The sequence below is a fragment of the Nicotiana attenuata genome, unplaced genomic scaffold (assembly GCF_001879085.1).
Source record: "Nicotiana attenuata strain UT unplaced genomic scaffold, NIATTr2, whole genome shotgun sequence".
Taxonomy (NCBI): Eukaryota; Viridiplantae; Streptophyta; class Magnoliopsida; order Solanales; family Solanaceae; genus Nicotiana; species Nicotiana attenuata.
In genome coordinates this window covers 115,821-135,105 of record NW_017672062.1, presented here as the reverse complement: position 1 = coordinate 135,105, position 19,285 = coordinate 115,821, and the positions used below count along the sequence as shown (strand labels likewise).

General features: G+C 35.1%; 2 protein-coding genes across 4 annotated transcripts; one reads left to right on the top strand and one right to left on the bottom strand.

Moving 5' to 3' along the window:
• The first annotated feature begins 2,122 nt into the window (after positions 1–2,122).
• LOC109211601 (glycylpeptide N-tetradecanoyltransferase 1-like) lies at positions 2,123–5,048 on the top strand. The gene is made up of 2 exons (XM_019375149.1): positions 2,123–2,277; positions 3,412–5,048. Exon 2 carries the CDS (start codon positions 3,437–3,439, stop codon positions 4,733–4,735), a length of 1,299 nt encoding a protein of 432 aa, XP_019230694.1. The 5' UTR covers positions 2,123–2,277; positions 3,412–3,436; the 3' UTR covers positions 4,736–5,048.
• A 6,595-nt stretch (positions 5,049–11,643) lies between these two features.
• On the bottom strand, positions 11,644–17,495 carry LOC109211604 (U-box domain-containing protein 35-like). Of its 3 annotated transcripts, none has more exons than XR_002065745.1 (10): positions 17,026–17,495; positions 16,267–16,358; positions 15,717–15,838; positions 15,135–15,335; positions 14,379–14,988; positions 13,786–13,869; positions 13,247–13,675; positions 12,417–13,169; positions 12,185–12,308; positions 11,644–12,096 (listed from the first exon to the last, which is right to left on the bottom strand). XR_002065745.1 is itself a non-coding variant. In XM_019375152.1 (9 exons), the coding sequence occupies exons 1-8, from the start codon at positions 17,192–17,194 to the stop codon at positions 12,456–12,458; spliced, it is 2,421 nt and encodes an 806-aa protein (XP_019230697.1). In that variant the 5' UTR covers positions 17,195–17,495; the 3' UTR covers positions 11,644–12,308; positions 12,417–12,455. The 3 variants fall into 3 exon arrangements, 1 of the variants encoding a protein (XP_019230697.1); XR_002065744.1 differs by having other exon boundaries at positions 11,644–12,089; XM_019375152.1 differs by having other exon boundaries at positions 11,644–12,308.
• Between the last annotated feature and the right edge of the window lie 1,790 nt (positions 17,496–19,285).

Genomic DNA, 19,285 nt, shown 5'->3' with positions numbered 1-19,285 from the left:
TGAGGAGCTGAAGAAACGAGGCAAAAGTCTTTCTAAAAGCATATAAAACGGGTCTGAAGACAGGTGTCAACACAACATTTCATGCAGTTTGGTTGCTGTTTTTCCCCACGTAAATAGTGTATTACTAAAGTTTTACACTAGTGTATTATAAGTTCAGTCACAATCACATGTAGGAGTACTATTTTATATCCGATAAATTTAATTTGACATTGCTAATATACAATATAACATATACCCATATTTACATTATTAAGTTAATAAACCAATTTACTAGCAATCCACGTGAGTTTTCCAAGAGAAAACTTGCACTAAAGAGATAAAGGAAAATATTAGAAATCCATTCCCACTAAAAAAGAAAATAAACGACAGGTCATGAAATTATGCATATACCGTACTTTAGCATTTACGTTAGGAACTCTAAAAGTATGGTAAAAACAATAATTAAAGACTTTCTAATTAATATAATACACTGTACACAGTACAATCAAACTTCTTTATAACAACCTCGTATGTTCTGATATGTTTTGGAAGTTACAGTACTGAAGTGCTATTATTAAAAAAATATATTATAATATAACATAAGAATTAGTTCCAAGAAAACTGGTCGTTAAAGTGAAGTGCCGTTATAAATAATGATTGTTATGGAGAGATCTAACGGTAATAGGCAAAATGAAGATAATATCACAAAAAAATGAGGAGTTACTTTCTGAAAAGCTACAGCAAATCCTTTTAATACTACAGCCTACAGCTGGATCAAGTAATTCAATGATTTACATTTTCTTACTGGTTTTTATCATTAGTTCATTACCTACTGCTTTATTACCAGGATAGAAAGCTTGTTTGAGCTGAATAATAATTTCAACTTTTTTTTATTTTTATTTTTCCTATTAACTAGTTATTAATCATAATTAGTGATTACGTGTCAAATTAAGAAGTTCTTCCCATTAATAACCAAATACTACATCAATAAGTTTTTTGTTAATTTGGATAATTGGAAATGATTCTCATTTGAGCCGAGGGTCTTTCGGAAACAGCCTCTCTACTCCTTCGGGGTAAGGTAAGGTCTGCGTACACACTACCCTCCCCAGACTCCACTCGTGAGATTTTATTGAATTGTTGTTGTTGTTGTTGGAAATGATTCTCATAATCTAAAGTTCTAAATCAATTAGGTAGAAGTATTTGATATACTCTCAGATTTGAATGGCATGAAACTGTACGTAATAGTTAAGCAAACAACTACTACCTCTTGCATTTTATGTGACACTATTATTGTTTAGTTAGTCGATAGTTTTTTCTTTGGCAAGAAGATTTCTTACTTTGTGAAACATTTTAAATTATACAAAATTATGACTTATATTATTTTTATGTGACTTTTAAATACGTAAATTTATTTTAAGTAAATTAAAGAATCACTAAAATGAAATGAACTGGTATTATATATGTCCGAACTTAATGAAATGAATGAATGAGAAATTCAAAAATAGCCAGATTTACAAGTGGTAGTTCAAAAATAGCCCAGTTTCAAAAGTAATCGAAATTTAGCCACTTTTCATGTAAAGATAAATCTGAGTGAAAACACTGTTCAAAACCCGGAAAATACGCTTGTATATTATGCTGGAGTTCCAGCATAAGTATACTTGAACTCCAGCATATTATACTGGAGTTCCAGGATAAGTATGCTAGAACTTTAGCATGATATGATGGAGTTCCAGCATAAGTACACTAGAACTCTAGCATAATATACTGGAGTATACCGGTCCAGTATAATATGCTGGAAGTTCATACACAAGTGCTCGAATCTCCAGTATATTATGCTGGAACTTTCCGTGTGTTGGAGTTCCAGCATAATATGCTGGAAGTTCATACACAGGTGCACCGAACACCAGTATATTATGCTGGACCGGTCTCTGTTGCAGCAAAATAGTGGCTATTTTTCATTGACTTGATAAACGCTGGCTATTTTTGAATGACCAGTTCGAAAACTGGCTAGACTGTGCGATTTTTACAGTACAGCATAATGGATCCAAGTTCATCCGGCCCAAAAGTAGAATACTGGACAAAGGCCCAAATGAAATAATCAAAGGCCCATTTACAGTTTCCAGATCCAGTTCATAATCGTTGGTTCCTATGCTGGGTGCTCTCTCTCTCTCTCTCTCTAAAGTAAATCTATTCGATATTTTTTGCCTTCTCAGTCTCAGGTGCTCTCAATCTTTATGTCAATCACTTTCTGAAACGATAGATCTCGGTCACCCTACTGTATCACTAAACATTGACAAGGTTCGATTTCCAATATCTTTCTGTATATTCGCATTGATTCTTTATCTTTCTTTTTGCGTTTTTAGGGAGAAATTTATTTATTATGATTTAGATCTTACGGAACTGAATTTTTGCTATATTTTGCACCTTTATGCTACCAATAGACACTGATTAAGTTTGACTTACTGTTTGTTAGGGTGAATAGCGTAATTCAATGGTGAAATTTTGATTTTTTTTTTGGTTTCCAATATTTCACAATAGTAGATTATGTAAAAACTGATTTTAGAACAGTAATGAAAAGTTGATGCTTGATCAGGCTTACGTTGTTAATGTGGAATTCAGCTTGGAAAACAGCTTTGCTGTCCTCGTCAACAGTTACAATTGAGATTATTTTATTCTCAGATAGGGAAACTTAAATATGAATTGAAATTATAGTTAAATCATGCATTCATTGATGTGCAAACTCACACGGGAACACATATAACTCAAATAGTGTTCGAAGGGGAGCCTTGGTGTAACTGGTAAAGTTGCTGCCGTGTGACCAGGAGGTCACGGGTTCGAGCCGTGGAAACAGCCTCTTGCAGAAATGCAGGGTAACGCAGCGTACGATAGGCCCTTGTCCGGCCTTTCCCCGGACCCCGCGCATAGCGGGAGCTTAATGCACCGGGCTGCCCTTTTAGTGTTTGTCTGGACGTTTTCTATTCATCTCGAGTAGCAAATACAAGATTCCTTGTTTACTCTTTTCTTTCCAGTATTTTGATTATGAATTTTTTTTAGTATTTTACTTTACGCGTCACAGCAATTAGGAATCAAGAATCTATATCTTTTGATCAAAGAAGGTTCTAGCTGTTGGAATAATGGTATCTTTCTGTGGTATTGCGTTCAGCTCGGTCTCTTTGCATATATAGTTGTGATTATTACGTACATGCATATAGGTCCGAACCCATTTCACAAGGAAGTAGTGGGTGCAGCAGTACTCTGCATTTTACTGACTTAAAGTCCATTATACACCTTCTGTTGTAGTACCTCTATTAGAGCTTATGGACTCTACCCGCATGTATGCCGTAGATCTCGTATGTATTTGCTAATATGTTCTCCATGTTGCTTGTGTGTTTTATACTTAGTGCTGGATTTTAATTTATGACATTATGGCAGAGAATAATATATTGAAGTTGGGAAAATGGCTGACGACAGTAAGGCAACCGAGAACCATAGCGTCACTTCTGATAATAACTTATCTCCAAAGAGCGGTAATGAGGTATCAATTGATTCCTTAGCACGGCAGGTGCAAGAATCTCTCTCACTGGCAAAGAAGCATAAGTTTTGGGAGACTCAACCAGTGGGCCAGTTTAAGGATCTTGGAGATACAAGCTTGCCCGAAGGTCCTATTGAACCTCCGACACCCTTGTCTGAAGTTAAGCAGGAGCCTTACAATCTTCCTAGTCCATATGAGTGGACCACCTGTGATTTGGACTCAGAAGATATGTGTAATGAGGTCTATGTTCTGCTAACAAACAATTATGTCGAAGATGATGAGAACATGTTTAGGTTCAATTACTCAAAGGAATTTCTTCGATGGGCACTTCATCCTCCAGGTTACTACAAGAGCTGGCACATTGGAGTCAGAGTGAAGACCTCGAAGAAATTGGTTGCTTTTATTACAGGGGTACCGGCAAAGATACGCGCTAGAGATACTGTTGTGGTCATGGCAGAGATAAACTTTCTGTGTGTTCATAAGAAGCTTCGATCAAAAAGACTTGCTCCTGTCATGATAAAAGAGGTCACAAGGAGAGTTCACTTGGAGAATATTTGGCAAGCTGCTTATACAGCTGGGGTGGTCCTTCCAACACCTATATCAACATGTCAATATTGGCATAGATCTTTGAATCCAAAGAAGCTTATCGATGTTGGGTTTTCTAGGCTTGGCCCGAGAATGACAATGAGCCGCACAATAAAGCTTTATAAGTTACCTGATCAGACTGTCACACCTGGGTTCAGAAAGATGGAGCCCCATGATGTTCCCGCCGTTACTCGGTTGCTTAGGAATTACTTGAAGCAGTTTGCAGTTGCACCTGATTTTGATGAAAATGACGTGGAACACTGGCTTCTGCCAAAGGAGGATGTTGTTGACAGCTATCTGGTTGAAAGCCCCGAGACTCATGAAATCACGGACTTCTGTAGTTTTTACACACTTCCTTCATCGATTCTTGGTAATCAGAATTATTCCACTCTGAAAGCTGCTTATTCTTATTACAACGTTTCCACTAAGACTCCATGGATTCAGTTGATGAATGATGCCCTCATAGTGGCAAAGCAAAAGGATTTTGACGTTTTCAACGCCCTAGATGTTATGCATAACGAAACTTTCTTGAAGGAACTTAAGTTTGGCCCTGGTGATGGGAAACTCCACTACTATCTCTACAACTATCGACTAAAGCATGTTTTAAGATCATCAGAACTTGGGCTCGTACTGTTGTAGTTTGTGCACTGAAGATTGTTGGCTGCCTGGGAAGCATTTTTGGTAATATGTGTTCAGTTCTCGTTTTAGCGCCCCCCTTAATTGCCCTGTTAAACTATGTTTGCATCCATGTCTACATTTAGGCGCCAGTGTGAAACTTCTGAACATAATTTCTTTTTCCTCTTAATTTAATTGTACTTTATGATGTCTCATCTTCCATGGTTCATCCATTTTTGATCCCAAGATCTTAAGCAATCTTTACTATGGAGAAATAGTTTTTTTCCTTCTCTTGTTAATTGTCATCTTTGTACAATTCCAGAATCTTTTCTTTGCTTGATTTCCCTTTCCTTCGGAATTTTGAAAGCAATTATATATCATATTCAGAGATTACTAGAATCATCACTAGTCTAATTTCCTTCCGCATATGATTGGAATTGCGTATATGAAAGTAGGCTTTTTTATACCCTGAAATATGGATGTTTAACTCGAAAATACTAGTAACAACTGAATTTGATTTGTGGTTTTAAAGATATGTGATTTAGTTCAATACCACTTAATAATCAAGAAAAACACACCGTTAGAAAAACAAAATGCGTAGGTTAGTCTTTGTGGCTTCTACCTAATCATGTCTAATGTTTTATTACAAGTAATCATGCTTGTTGTTTAACGGAGAGAAAAAATATACAGAGCTGGCCGATTCAGTACGCCAGCAAATGTTTAACTATTCAACAATATTGTTCCTCACCACTAAAGAGGGCAAGAAAAAGATCATATGAAACTCTGAACAAGAACAAGTGAAATTGAATGTGAGAGTTAACCGACAGCTTGTATTACAGAAGAGTTTAGATCGGTGGAATACCCAAAACGGAGTATATTAATGGCCGCAATTCTTCGCAAAAGGTGATTTAATTTTACAGGAAATATATATTAGTTGGCAGTCTCGAGTTACTAACCCATTGCTACCAGGAATTTGAAAAGCATCAATTCGTCTCACGAGCTTTATATACAAACTAGTATACATGCCCGCGAATCCTATGATAGAAAACATATATAAAAAACATTTCGGGTTAAATATGAAAACAACTGAATATTTATGAATATAAAGAAAAAATAAAAGAATAACAGAAAAATGAACAAATATTAATTTAGAAATCTTAAAGATACAATTGTGAAATGTTATTTGCCTTTTCTTCTTACTCTATGATATCCTTTTTATATTGTTATTTAGTACGAATTATTATTACTTATGTTTCATAAGGTTGATATTACTAAAAAAGGGGGGAGGGGAATAAGAAATAAAAAAATGAATATAATTCAGTTGAAGTTAAATGTATCTCGTCTCAAATATTTTGATTAACACCTTAATATTGCGTTATGGTGTTAATCAAAATATACACCGCACATCAATAATAATAAGATGGAATTATTTGGTTCCTGACCCTAAACCACTTGTGAGGGGAGAATGTAATATACTTTCGTATATAACCTATATCAAACTGATATAGACAACTTTGTTCTCATAAGCAATAGTTTAGCTATTAAGTGGAGGCACTCAATAAATCATTTTGCTAAACCAACTGTGATGTAAACCAACTTATCAAGAAGAACTATCTTGAATAAAAAATCTGGAAATTATGCTCTATATTAAATTATTGAGCAAGTTACCTCGCAAACACCAAGTTGCGGATCAATAATAATTGCACATGTAACCATCTCATAGATGCATCTTATGTGGTATACATGACAGGTGAATGGGCCCATATTCACCTTTGATACTTCCAGCATTCATGGGATTCATTCCCAATTTTAATTGGTCTATTAATTAATGAGAACAAGCAATGTAAGAGAATTCGTAAAGAACTTTCTAGTTCTTTAATATTTACCCATGTGAATTCTCTTTTATTTTTGCACATCATACTTGAATTAACATGGCTAAACCAATTATGCCAACTGGATAAATTATCAATATTGATAAACTTCAGGTTACACCATGATGTGTGCAATTATGAATAAACTCCAAGTTTATTATGATATGGGTTTTTATATCAATAAATATCCACTTTATTGTGGTATTCTTTTGTTTATGTAGGACAAATTGGAGAATAAAGCGGGTAGCTTTTCACATACATATTACCCCGCTACAAGTTGTAGTAATAGAAGATATTAAATCTTTCCTTTATTTATAGTCTCAATATGACCAATCGCTTTCGCGAATACTTTAGAAACTCAATTAAGTTTCTTTGAGACTTACTACAACACAATACCTTATTGGTAATTAATTGTGTTTCTCCAAAATAGTATAATTGGCTCTTGCAGAGTTCTCAATTACTTTTGTAGTACCACATATTCACCAACACCCATATGGTGAATATCTCTTTTAAAGAGAAAGTTATACCATTATGGTTATGGTCAAAATTATATGCAAGATATGTTTCTCGGATTACCATTGTCTTTTAATAATCACAATGCCAAAATATTTTGGCGTACAATAAGTACGTGACCAATGACCATTTATGCCATAATAATGACATTATTTTCTTATTTCCTCTCAAACCTCCTTCTAGAGGTGAGCGTGGTATATTCACTACCACTAGCACGTTCATATTCCTCCAAGAATGAATATGTATTCATAAATCAGATGTTGTCACATTCACATCATGAATGGACCATAATCATCTATATGTGCTTTATAAAATCTCATGTCAAATCGATGACAAATATTACTTTCAGAGAATGAAGGATTATTTTGAGAATCCTTATTATTCTCATTATCACAATGATGACGATTATCTATTGCCACGTCCACATCCATTGATACCTTCATGGTAATAATTTTGTCTTCTTTCAGACTTATCACATATTGCTATCACATTCTCTTAAGGGAATGAGAATGGAGCAAATTCAATGGGACGGGTTTTCAATTCTTTGCCCACAATCATGGCAAGGGATAACTATTTTACCACTTTGGGTGGTTATAATTTCTTACTAACTCCATTAGAGTTATAATCAAAATTTATTGTCTTTGCTCGTATTTAAAATCAAATTATAGAATGTCAAGAATCTAAAAGAGAAAAATAAAGTAAAATACTTACCTTAAATCCAGAATTTAATCATGAAGGAAGTTCATGGAACAATTGACAACCATTATGCTCCATCCAAAACTTCTACTCAATTGGTTAGAGTCTAGTGCTGATAACGTGTTATGAACAATAAAAGAAGAAGAAGAATATTGCAGAGAAAAGTAGAGAGAGAATTCTTATTGATTTGGGATGAATTACAATAGAATAGGATCCTCTATTTATAGGGAGAGGGTGACTTAGCCACTAAGCAATGAACCCTAGAATCTCTCTAAATATAGACATTCACCATAAATAAAATTCTATTTATAACAATATAAATGATATGGGAAGTTTACAACGAAGAATAAAAAAAACACATTAATAAGCAAAGAAAGAATAAGATAACAATAACGAGATATAAATGACCCATAAAAATGGGCTAATCCGTTCAGATCAAAAGGAGAAAAAAAAAAAAAAAGCAAAAAAATGAGAATAAAGATACATGGTAAAGCCAGCCAAAGAGATATGCCACCTCATTCTTTTTTTTTTCCAACTTTATATATATATATATATATGTATGTATGTATTAAAAGACGAAGGCCTTACAATAGCATTGATTTTTCGATTGAAATCCTTACAAGATTCTAAGGTGAGTTCAACTATTTCAGCTTTCATCAGTTGTAGTTATTAATTCTTTTATTTTCTATATATCTTGCATATGAATGGAAAGACAAGATTTATATTTAGTTTGGCTACGTGTGTATAATTAGTAGGGTGTGTGTTTGAGTGTTGATTGATATTCAATTAAATCGATTCAATTCAATATTTGAAACGATCATTTATTTGGTATCGATTGTATTGTGAAATATAAAGTGACATGTACCTATTAAGATTCGTTCTGATAAGTGAATGTATTAAATTTAATTTGATTGCGGTTAATCATAATATGATTGAATTGAAGCTCGCAAGACAAAGTTGGTAGCACAAAACTTATTGTTAAAAAGATCGTAGGCAAGTTAAAGATGAACTCCAGAACAACATGAGTTAATGTATGTAATACTATATATATATATATATATATATATTATATATAGTATATATATATTATATATATATATATATATATATATATATATTAAAAGCACGAAGGCCCTTAGCGAAATGCCGTTCGTGTTTTTTATCCTTTTAAAATATAGTTCACATTTGGACAAAATAGTCATTAGATTATTTTTCTAATATTTAGGAATAGTCATTTAATTATTTTCCTAATATTTAGGAGTATTTATTTAATTATTTCTATAATATTTAGGAGTAGTCATTTAATTATTTCCTAATATTTAGGAGTTTAATTTTTTAATTCTAGAATTCCTACACTTTTCAATCCAAATTAGGAAAGTTTCTTCCGCTTTTTAAGGGTTTGTTTTCTGAATAAAGTTTTTTGCTTTTAACTCCATTCAAATTCAGGAGTATTATATTCAAGAGAAAAAACATTTTTAAAAAAAAAGAAAAAGAAAAATTGAAACGAAACATGTGAAAGATCTCATGTATGTCAACGACGAAATTTTGTTCTAATTTTCAGCTTTTGTTTCATTCACTTATTTATTTTAGTGTTTATACAATTAGTATAGCATTAGAAAACATCCAATTAAAAATTTAAATAATTTTGTAATTTATCGACTTCAAAATATTAAATATCAATAATAATAAAACTAGGATTGAAATAGCTCTTGAAATAGTATCTGTATATATAATACAAGAATAAATGTTATTTTTTTTTACTAAAAGTAATAATAGTAATAATTTATAAATAAATATGTATAGAATACATAAATAATGTATTTGATATTATATATTATTTTCTAGAAGCATAATGTATAATTAGGTGAATGACAGATAAAACAAACAAATTACAAAGATTATAATTATGTGATTTCACAAAATTGTTTGTTGAACACGTTTTATTCCAAAAAGATCTAATAATGTACTATAAATTAAAATATTATTTAGTTTATTAATATTTAAGACTTTAAAATTACCTAAATTTTTTATTATGTAGGACTTCTATCTATCTATCTATCTATCTATCTATCTATCTATCAGGGGCGGATTTAGGAGGGCGCAAGGGTGTTACACTGTATATATAAGGCAAAATCTGTTTTTTATCTCTATATATTAAGTTTTGAACACCCTTAACATAATCCAAAAGTGTAGTTTAGTGGTCAAGGGGATTCAAAATCTATATAAGGTCATGGGTTCAATTCCCACTAGCTACAAAAAAATTTTTGAACCCCCTTCGTGGAGATCCTGCCTCCGCCGCTGCTATCTATCTATCTATTTTAAAAGTTTATGACTAGTATATATATATATATATACTAGTCACCTCGTAAATTCACCTCGTAAACCTGTAAACACAACCAAAGCAAGAATGAAAGACATAAAGAAGCAAAACTTTGATAACAAGATGAAAAGAAGCAAACTTTGAATATCAAATCCAGCCAAAAGCGGGTGGAAGCATTTTGTCGGGACGAGCATGAAGATGCATGGCGAAGTAATGGAGTAGGGCCCGGCTTAGTGCCTTTGCCCGTTTATAGGCTCGTTTACTATCTTTACCCTTAGCTTCAAATACGCATATATAGCCTCTCCTCTGGGCTTCGGTGACCATAAAATACTCAAATGATGTGGGTGGCAAATGGTTAATCTCCAAATTAGCCCATGAATGGTGGTGGGTCATGTGAAACTTAGTTCAAGGGGAAAATTATTGGGTGTGTGTGAATAAAGTTTCACATGGAAAGTAGAAAACAAAAAGAACCTACTTATAATGAGTTGAATATTCTTATGGTGTGAGACCCTTTGGAGAAAACTGTGCAGGCTTGACTCAAAGCGGATAATATTGCACTATGTTATGTTATGCCCGGGATATTCCCTTACTAATGCAAGACAAATCTCATATATCTTCTTTCCACTATACGGAGAATCATCCAAACAAAAATTTGAAAATTATCTTAAGAGGAAAAAGTCTTAAGATATAAAGCACAACACTTTCATGTTTATATATGTATCACTGAACAATGTGCACTACCACAAATAAGAGTTTCATGAACGATAAGAAATACATAACATATTACCATTCAACAATCTATACTCCATTCTGCTGCTCTCTTTCCTCTGTGGAAAGGGAAGTCAATAAAGCCACTCTGATCTTTTAACATACCAAATATTGAAACTGTTACACCAAAAACATTAGAAAAAATAAAAGCTACTCTGTTGGAAAATTAATTCGTAGGAAACCTTATATATTTAGGATTTGGTTTATTAATTCATGTCTCAATAGCATTTGTAATCAGAATTAATATAAGAATAATGTCTCAATAAGATTTGATATAAGAATAGGCTTTCCTATTTCTAGTTAAAATATGTTTCGTACTATTATAAATAGGGGTATTACTAGCTAGATTATTTTAATGTGTGGAAGAAATAAAAAATTATAGAGAGTTTTGATAGATTTATAATAAAAAAAAATTCCTTCATACTCTGATCTTTTACTTATTATTTGGAAGGTAGGAGATTAGTTACGAACAAATTATTGACGGCGGAGGAGGAGGGGAGCAACAGGAGAAGCAGAGGAAGTTCTTCAGCTTCTGCTTCAGAAATGCTGGTGAAGTTTTGGTATGGAGAAATCATAGTAGTTACTTTCCATTGCAGTTGAGATAGAGGAGCAATTGAGGGGGTTACATATTCGTCGTATATATAAAATGCGACGTGCCTTAAAAAAATAAAAATTGCTTTTCTTTTTTTTCGTTCTTAACATTAGATTGGGCTGCTGTAAATGAATGAGGAAGGATATACTTTGCTTTAGCACCTGAAGTCAAGTAACAGGAAGCAATTGCTCATATGTATGTACTGACATATACAAATCTGCAATGCAGTTTCTTTACCTTTTGCCACAATTGCTTGATTTACTTTTGCCATGTTGGTCATAAACTTAATTAATGTCCTGTAGAAATAAAAAATATGTCTGTTCTGATGCTCTTTCCATAGGCTCATTGACAGGATTCACAAAAATGACAAGATTTCATTAGAATATCGGTTGGTGTACAAGAATTCCATTTACTTTGACATTCACTGGAATCAAAAATATGTATTAATGTCAATAAAAAAATATTGTATTTTTCCTGTTTCCAAAATTACGACGGGCGTTGTGGTGGTGACTATAGATTGTATCTCTGTACATTTAGTATTCACATTCTTGCTGGACAGAAGAGGCCAAAAAAATATGCTTGAATACTGAGGTGGAGACCACACCTGAATGGCATCATCTGTTTCCTAAAATAGTAGTGTGAGTTTGTCTTGGCATAAAAATTTCAGAAACTATTTGAAAGTAACCTTAGTGAATGCTTCTGGAAATCATTACCTAGTCAATAGGTACTAGTAGACCAGTGCTTGTTGAAAGTAATTCAGGCGTTTTACCCCTTACAGCCATCGTGCAGTTATGGTACTTTATCTGATTGATTGTCAGAAATGCTGCGTCTTTCTTCCTGAGAGATAAAAGGACATAAAACAGCTTAAGTACAGGTAATTTCTATTTGAATACATAAACATAAATATCCTTGAACATAAAGGGAAGCTTAGTGTAGATAGCCAACCTCACTCACTGCTAAGCTTTCTTGTGAACTTGTGGGACGTTAAGTAAACCGACCTCTGCGTCTATAGTCTAATGCAAAATCTTTTAGTCGTTCCAATTCAGGCAATATGTCTGAACCGAGGTCTGGCCTGTCCTTCCTCCTGAGTTCACAACATTTCAAAGCCAATTTAGCGAAGGATAGAGCCTCCTCCAAGGGCCAATCATTCACTGATGGATCAAGTATATCATCAAAGTTTCCTTTTTCAATTGACCTCTCGACATGGTGTGTCAATCCCATTGGAGGCCTTGCTGTTATTATTTGTAATAACATGATGCCTAAAGAGTAAATATCAGATTTTGTATTCAGCATCCCAGTTTGTTGGTATTCTGGGTCAATATAGCAAAATGTCCCAGCAGCTGATGTCATGATATACTGAGTGACACTATCAGAGACAGACGCTGGAACCAATCTGGCTAAGCCAACATCGCTAATCTTACTTTTGTAGTTAGTATCTAAGAGAATATTAGCAGGTTTGAGATCTCGATGCACGATGGGTTCTGGTCTTGATCGGTGAAAGAAGTGAAGGGCAGCAGCAATCTCCGCAGCTATCCTGAAACGAGCAGGCCATGGTATAGGAGGACTTTTGTTTTTGCAGAACAACCTATCCTCTAAGCTTCCATTTTCCATATATTCATAGACAAGGCAACCATACTCCGGACATGCTCCCAAGAGGAGAACCACATTTGGATGTCTCAAGCGGTTTAGAACGTCAAGCTGCAATAAAAGGGACCTAAATGTAATGGATTTCCAAAACGTCTGCTTTATCTGTAACGAAAAACATGGAAAAGTACCTCTTGCTGAAACTGCATTTGTCCCTGTGACATGTCTGACCTTAAAACTTTAATAGCAACTGCTGTGTGATCCAAATAGGCTTTGTAAACAGGACCATATCCACCTTCACCAATCTTCTTTGAATTAGAGAAGTAATTTGTTGCAGCTTCAATTTCGTCAATTGAGTATCTCCTATAGGGAATTGTACTGCGGCCAAATGCATCTTGTGCTTTCTTTTTCTCTTCTTCTTCATGCAGAAATTTCTGTTCTACACGCTTTCGCTTCTCAGATTCCAATTCTGCTATTTGTTGCGCCATCCGCGCGACTTCTAAAGCAGCCTTGCACTTTTGCTTCTCCTTTTCCACCATAGCATGTGCAGCCACTTGCGCCTCCTTGGCTTCTTCTAATTTGCATGCCTCTTCTGACTTCAAATGATCAATCTCTCTTGCCTTTAAAGATGAAAAATAAGTTTCATCGATATGGTCTAAAGTATTTGTTTTGAATAATGAAGATAGATACTTCATGTGCTGATAAAAATATGTGACTGCCAAATTCTGACCTGTCTTCTACAAGTTTCATTGTACATATCTAGGGTTTGCTTCAGTTCAAGTTTTAGCCTTTTCATTTCCTCCTCCAACTCTACCTGCAATGCATGCAAATAAGTGAAAACTAGTCTGTGTTAGCTACAAACTTTCAGGTCACGTAATGGGCAGTTTTTCGGTAAGTTTAAGGACACTTGAAACTTAATTATCTTTTGGAGTGCAATCCACAACTAGAATGCCCAGATTGGTGTTTGGTATAGTTTTTAGGAAAACTATGAAGTTCTACTATCATAAAATAAACTGAGTACTGATGCTGTTATCTACTCATGGGATAGTCATTACCAAGGAAAACAGAAAAGAAGTTCAAGTTTAATTGGTATTGTGATTCTTTTGTCCAATGCACAACTATCTCCTAGCTATACATGTCCATTTGGACAGATTTCTAACAGAATAGCTGCTGTGGATTTCCTACAATGAAAAAAGTAGACGACATAATAGCTTTAGATGTTTGTTGATGTAGTAAATATTGTAATAACTAGTGATGCGAACAGCTAAAAGAATCCAAGGTTTATTCATTTTTGCCAGATCAATGGAGCATATTTGAACTTACTGCATTTTGGGAGGAGATGGAGCACCTAGAAGCATCTGAAATGTGACAAGAGTCCAAATGCTCAAAGGACATATCAGAGGACTGGAAATTTGAGGAGCCAGAAAGATTACTTGAACCAGATGTAGAGTAGGATGAATTCTCTTTAGTGTGGATACGAAGATTTAGGTTATTGACTGGGTGCTGGGCTGAAGGTATTAGGTTACCAAGGTGTCTATCATTTAATATTTGAATAAAATCCATAGTTGAATTCTGAGAGGAATTTTCACTGCTTCCCGGGAGCTCTGGTTGTGGTGTCCCTTCATCCATTTCACCACTATGCTCCAATGATTGCGCAGGTGTAAGATTCTTGCTGCCAGGCTGTCTCACTAGTTGAGTTTTCTTGATAAGGTCATTGATATTGTTGACAGATTGATAAATTGGTGAAGGAGTTGTGCTGCTGTGTTGGTTGTCCGACAATGCCTTTGGCGTACCTTCACTGGCACTGCTGTAGTTTGGTGAAGCATTCCGGCTCACAGGAAGCCTATCCGATGCACTGCTGCTATCAAATGATATGCTCTGGCTACCTGCACCGATAAACTCAGAGGATCCCGTACTTCTCCAACTCCCATGGCTGAAAATTTGTGTATTAAAATCATGAAATAAGATGTTAATACACTTATTTGTCAGCATCATCAAATGAAGAAACTAAGGGCAGGATGGTGCACAATGAATAACCTTACTTTCATTAACTATGGGAGTTATTGTGAATATACTTACGCGGTAAGAGCTTGAGAAACTGGGGAATCTTGTGTGGATCCTGTTTGAGATGATTGGCCGGAGCTTGCTTTACTGCTAGGTGTGGGAGGTTGACTTGCTGACTTAAGTTTTAGAACTTTTCCCCTTGATATGGCATATATTGAGCAGAATTCAGGCACAGATCTGGTTAAAGAGCTTGGTACATCTTGGTTTTTAAATGCTCTGACATAGAAAGCCAAGAATTATAACTCCTTTAAATACAAAGAAAAAAACCAAGGAAGCAATTGATGCTTAAAAAAGGGTAGCTCGGTGCACAAAGCATCCCGCCTTCACGCAGGGTTTGGGGAAGGGCCGCACCCCAAGGGGGTGTAATGTAGGCAGCCTACCCTAATGCAAGTATCAGTGGTTGATTCCACGGCTCGAACTCGCGACCAATTGATGCCTAGACCCTACTTAAAAAACCTATGAGAGTCAAGTTTCTAAGAGTTCCATGACTCAACAAGTGCTCGAAAACAGGGAAAAAAGGAGCTTAAGTTTCCTGCTTAACATACTGTGGACTCCCAAAAGCACAACTAAGGACATGGAAACTAATAGAAGTTATACCTTGCTAAGGCATTCCGGGTTGAAGCGCCAACGACGATGGTGGTGATGAAGGTCTGAGTGATATACTCAGCTAACGCATGTGCAACGTCGTCGTCCTGGAGAATTACTTCCTTTGCCTGAATCTGCAATGATCAAAGTAATTACAGAATGCTCACAACTACATGTATAAGTGATTTCCAAGATCTTTGGATCTTCTTCATGTTTCACAACTGCATATACAAGTGATTTCCAACATGTTTGGATCTTCTCACCTCAAAATATGAAGAAAACTGTTTGTAGCCACTTTGCTATAATACCATTTAATGCTTTGTCTTCCTCACAGTTTTTAACTTAAACATACTACTGATAAGTCCAGAATATCATGCTAATTGCTAGAAAAAAAAACCCAAAATCAAACCAAACACCAAACAATTTTTAACTTAAAGCATCAAATCATCGATTAGCCCTTTTCGTGTTCCTTCATGATCCCCACAAATTGGATTGGAATACTAACAAGGTTGATTAAAAGAGATCAAGCAGGGAAAAAATTAGGTGATAACAAGGTTATTACCCCCTTTCGAGCACAAATTCCACGATACGGAAGGAAGAACTGATTCATTTCAGCCAGCGTTGGAGAATGGCCTTCTTTAGAAATCATGCTATCTGCAATGTATATAACACGATTAGGAGCGGCAAACGGGCGGGCCGGGTCGGATATGGTTTTGGTCGAAAACAGGTAACGAAAAAAAAGATAAACTATCTGACCCGACCTACATTTAATACGGATAAAAAAACGGGTTAACCGGCGGATAATATGGGTATGGCTTCTTGCATATGATCACTTTTGGGAGAATTCTTAGTCAACCCTAACTTGAGTAACCCCCAATTTGAGGCTTTACAAATGTAAAAGTTAGACTCATTGGTTAAAAAGTTCATTATCCAACCCATTTTTTAGTGGATAATATGGGTGGTTAACTATTTTTTTTTTAACCATTTTGTCACCCCTAAACACGATGAACAACATAAATGCAAAGTGACAAACAGAGAAAAACACCCGATTTCTAAACCGGAGACTATAAAATCTCGTCGTTAGCATTAGATTTATATCCATTTTTATAGGTATATTGGATTTACATATTAAATTTGAAGGCATTGTTCATCTTTCTTCCTTTCTGCCTCAAATCAATTTCATACAAGTGAGCCTAGCAAAGCTCGGATAAAGCAGGCTAGGGTTACAGCAGGTTGACAACCAGCGTAAAAACAATCAAATTATTACACAAAAATTAAGTTGATTGAAATCAGTTTCAAGAGGATTAATTCAGATACATACGAGAATGGGAATGCAGGTTTTCTTGGACATGAACGTGGATAAGGATGATTTGGCCATTCTTTATATTGAGGTTATCAACCGCCCAACGGACAGCATGTTGGCTGTTCTTGTCTCTGTCTATGGCCACAGCTATGGTGGTATCATCTCGGGAACTCCCACTCTTTACCATGCTATTTAAATATATGTTTCGCTGAGGGCGAATCTAGGATTTATAATCTGTGAGTTCAGAATGTGTATATATAATCTACAAACATATATACACAAGCATTAAAATTCTTATGGATCGAGCGAAGCAATGGATTTTGAATCCATTGAACCGCTCTAAATCCGGCTCTGGCCGCTACCAGAACCAGCACTAGCACCCGCCTGGTTTGGCCGTTACAGGGCGGAGCACATCCATGCATGCACCACTATGTGCCACCACCACCACCACCAAAAGAAAACAGAAAATTTTCTGTTATGAATATATCTGAATGGTTTGGAAAAAAGATATATGAAAAATGATATATGGAACAAAAAAGTTGTTTTTGATTGAGACATCGTCCTTGTTGTTTTATTCAGACCCTTCCCTTTACTTATGCATGCTCTAAGTTTTAGGAGGCTACTTCAAATCTTCACCTCTCAATATTGGTTAGTCCTCTTGTGAGTCCCAATAATTCAAATCATAATGACACTTGATTTGACTTCCACTAGAACAAAGCCAATTATGGAAAGATTTAGCCCATATACACTGCAGTAAATTACGTCTTATTTTTCATTTTACTATATATTTCACTTATTAGATTATTTTATCTTAAATTTTAAGTAACGAAATAATATAGGAGTAACTTTTTTACAATACAACAACAACCACTATCAGCCGGTGGATTCTCACTAGTGGGGTCTGAGGAGGGTAGGATGTAAGCAACCATACTCATACCCTAAAAGAGCAGAGAGGTTGTTTCTGATAGACCCTCAGCTAAAGAAAATATAAAAGAAGCATTGACAGCAAGATATTAACAAAACTGAAGCCAAGATAGCAATAGAGCAGTAGCTAGTAATAGCAATCCAAGGATAAAACGATATCATACTAACACTAATACTATCGATCTAAGGAAGACAAAGAGAAACGCTCGACTACCTACTAACCTTCTACCCGAATTCTAAACCTTCATACCCTCCTATCAAGGGTCATGTCCTCAGTAAGCTCAAGCTGCCTATATCCCGCCTAGTCACCTCTCCCCAGGACTTCTTTAGCCTATCTCTACCCTTCCTCATACTCACCCAGATCAACATGTCACACCTCCTAACTGGAGCATATGTGCTTTGTATTGATAAAAATAAATATCACACGTGGATTAATATATGTGGCTGATATGATAAGACACGTGGATCACTAAGAAAGCGACATCTAGAGAGATACATTAAAAGAGGCACGAGTCGTAATAGGTACGAGCAAATCACCCACGAGATAAAAGGGGTATGATCGCTCGAGTCTGAATTGCTATATGAAGAGATATCGGCATAATGAATCAAGACAGTAAAGAAAGAAGATTCATGAATCGTCAATTAATGTGAATGAATGATCATAGACATTACAGAATTTTCATGAATAGTTACGATTGCCAATTATAACGTCTCATTAATATCATTAATGATCATAATGATTCAATCATAAAAGGAAAGAAACGTTGTACTTATAGATTCCTATATAAGGGAAGGGGATTTCACTTGTAAGGACACGTTCTGATTATTATTGGGATACAATTACTTTCTTTTGCTTTTTATTGATCACTTTGCTATTTCACATTCTAATTTCCTTTCTTATCACTGAGAGAATATAGAATTTCTCGATTATCAATAGCCCGAATACTTCTTAAAATAGGCTTTGACTGAGAATCTAATTCTTTGGTTAAACAAATTGGTTCCGTTACCGGGAATCTGATAATCTTTCCACTTTCCAAAATTCATTTTTCTGTCAGAAAATCATGTCGACCGCTAACGACAACAACTAACAAAACCAACAAAACCAGCAAATCAGCTAAACCAAGAGAATCAACAAGGGAATGAAACTCCAATCCCTTCACCCTAAAATTCTCCTCAACACTCCCGGGAAGGATCGCCTGACAGATCAACATCACATGTGAATGACAAACAAGGGAAAGATCAAACTGCTGAAGATGCATTGAAGCAACTAATTGCAGAACACGTCAACAATGCTTTTCAAGCTTTTGTTAGTGGGTTGCCAACTGCACCACCAACTCCATCTCCAAATAACACT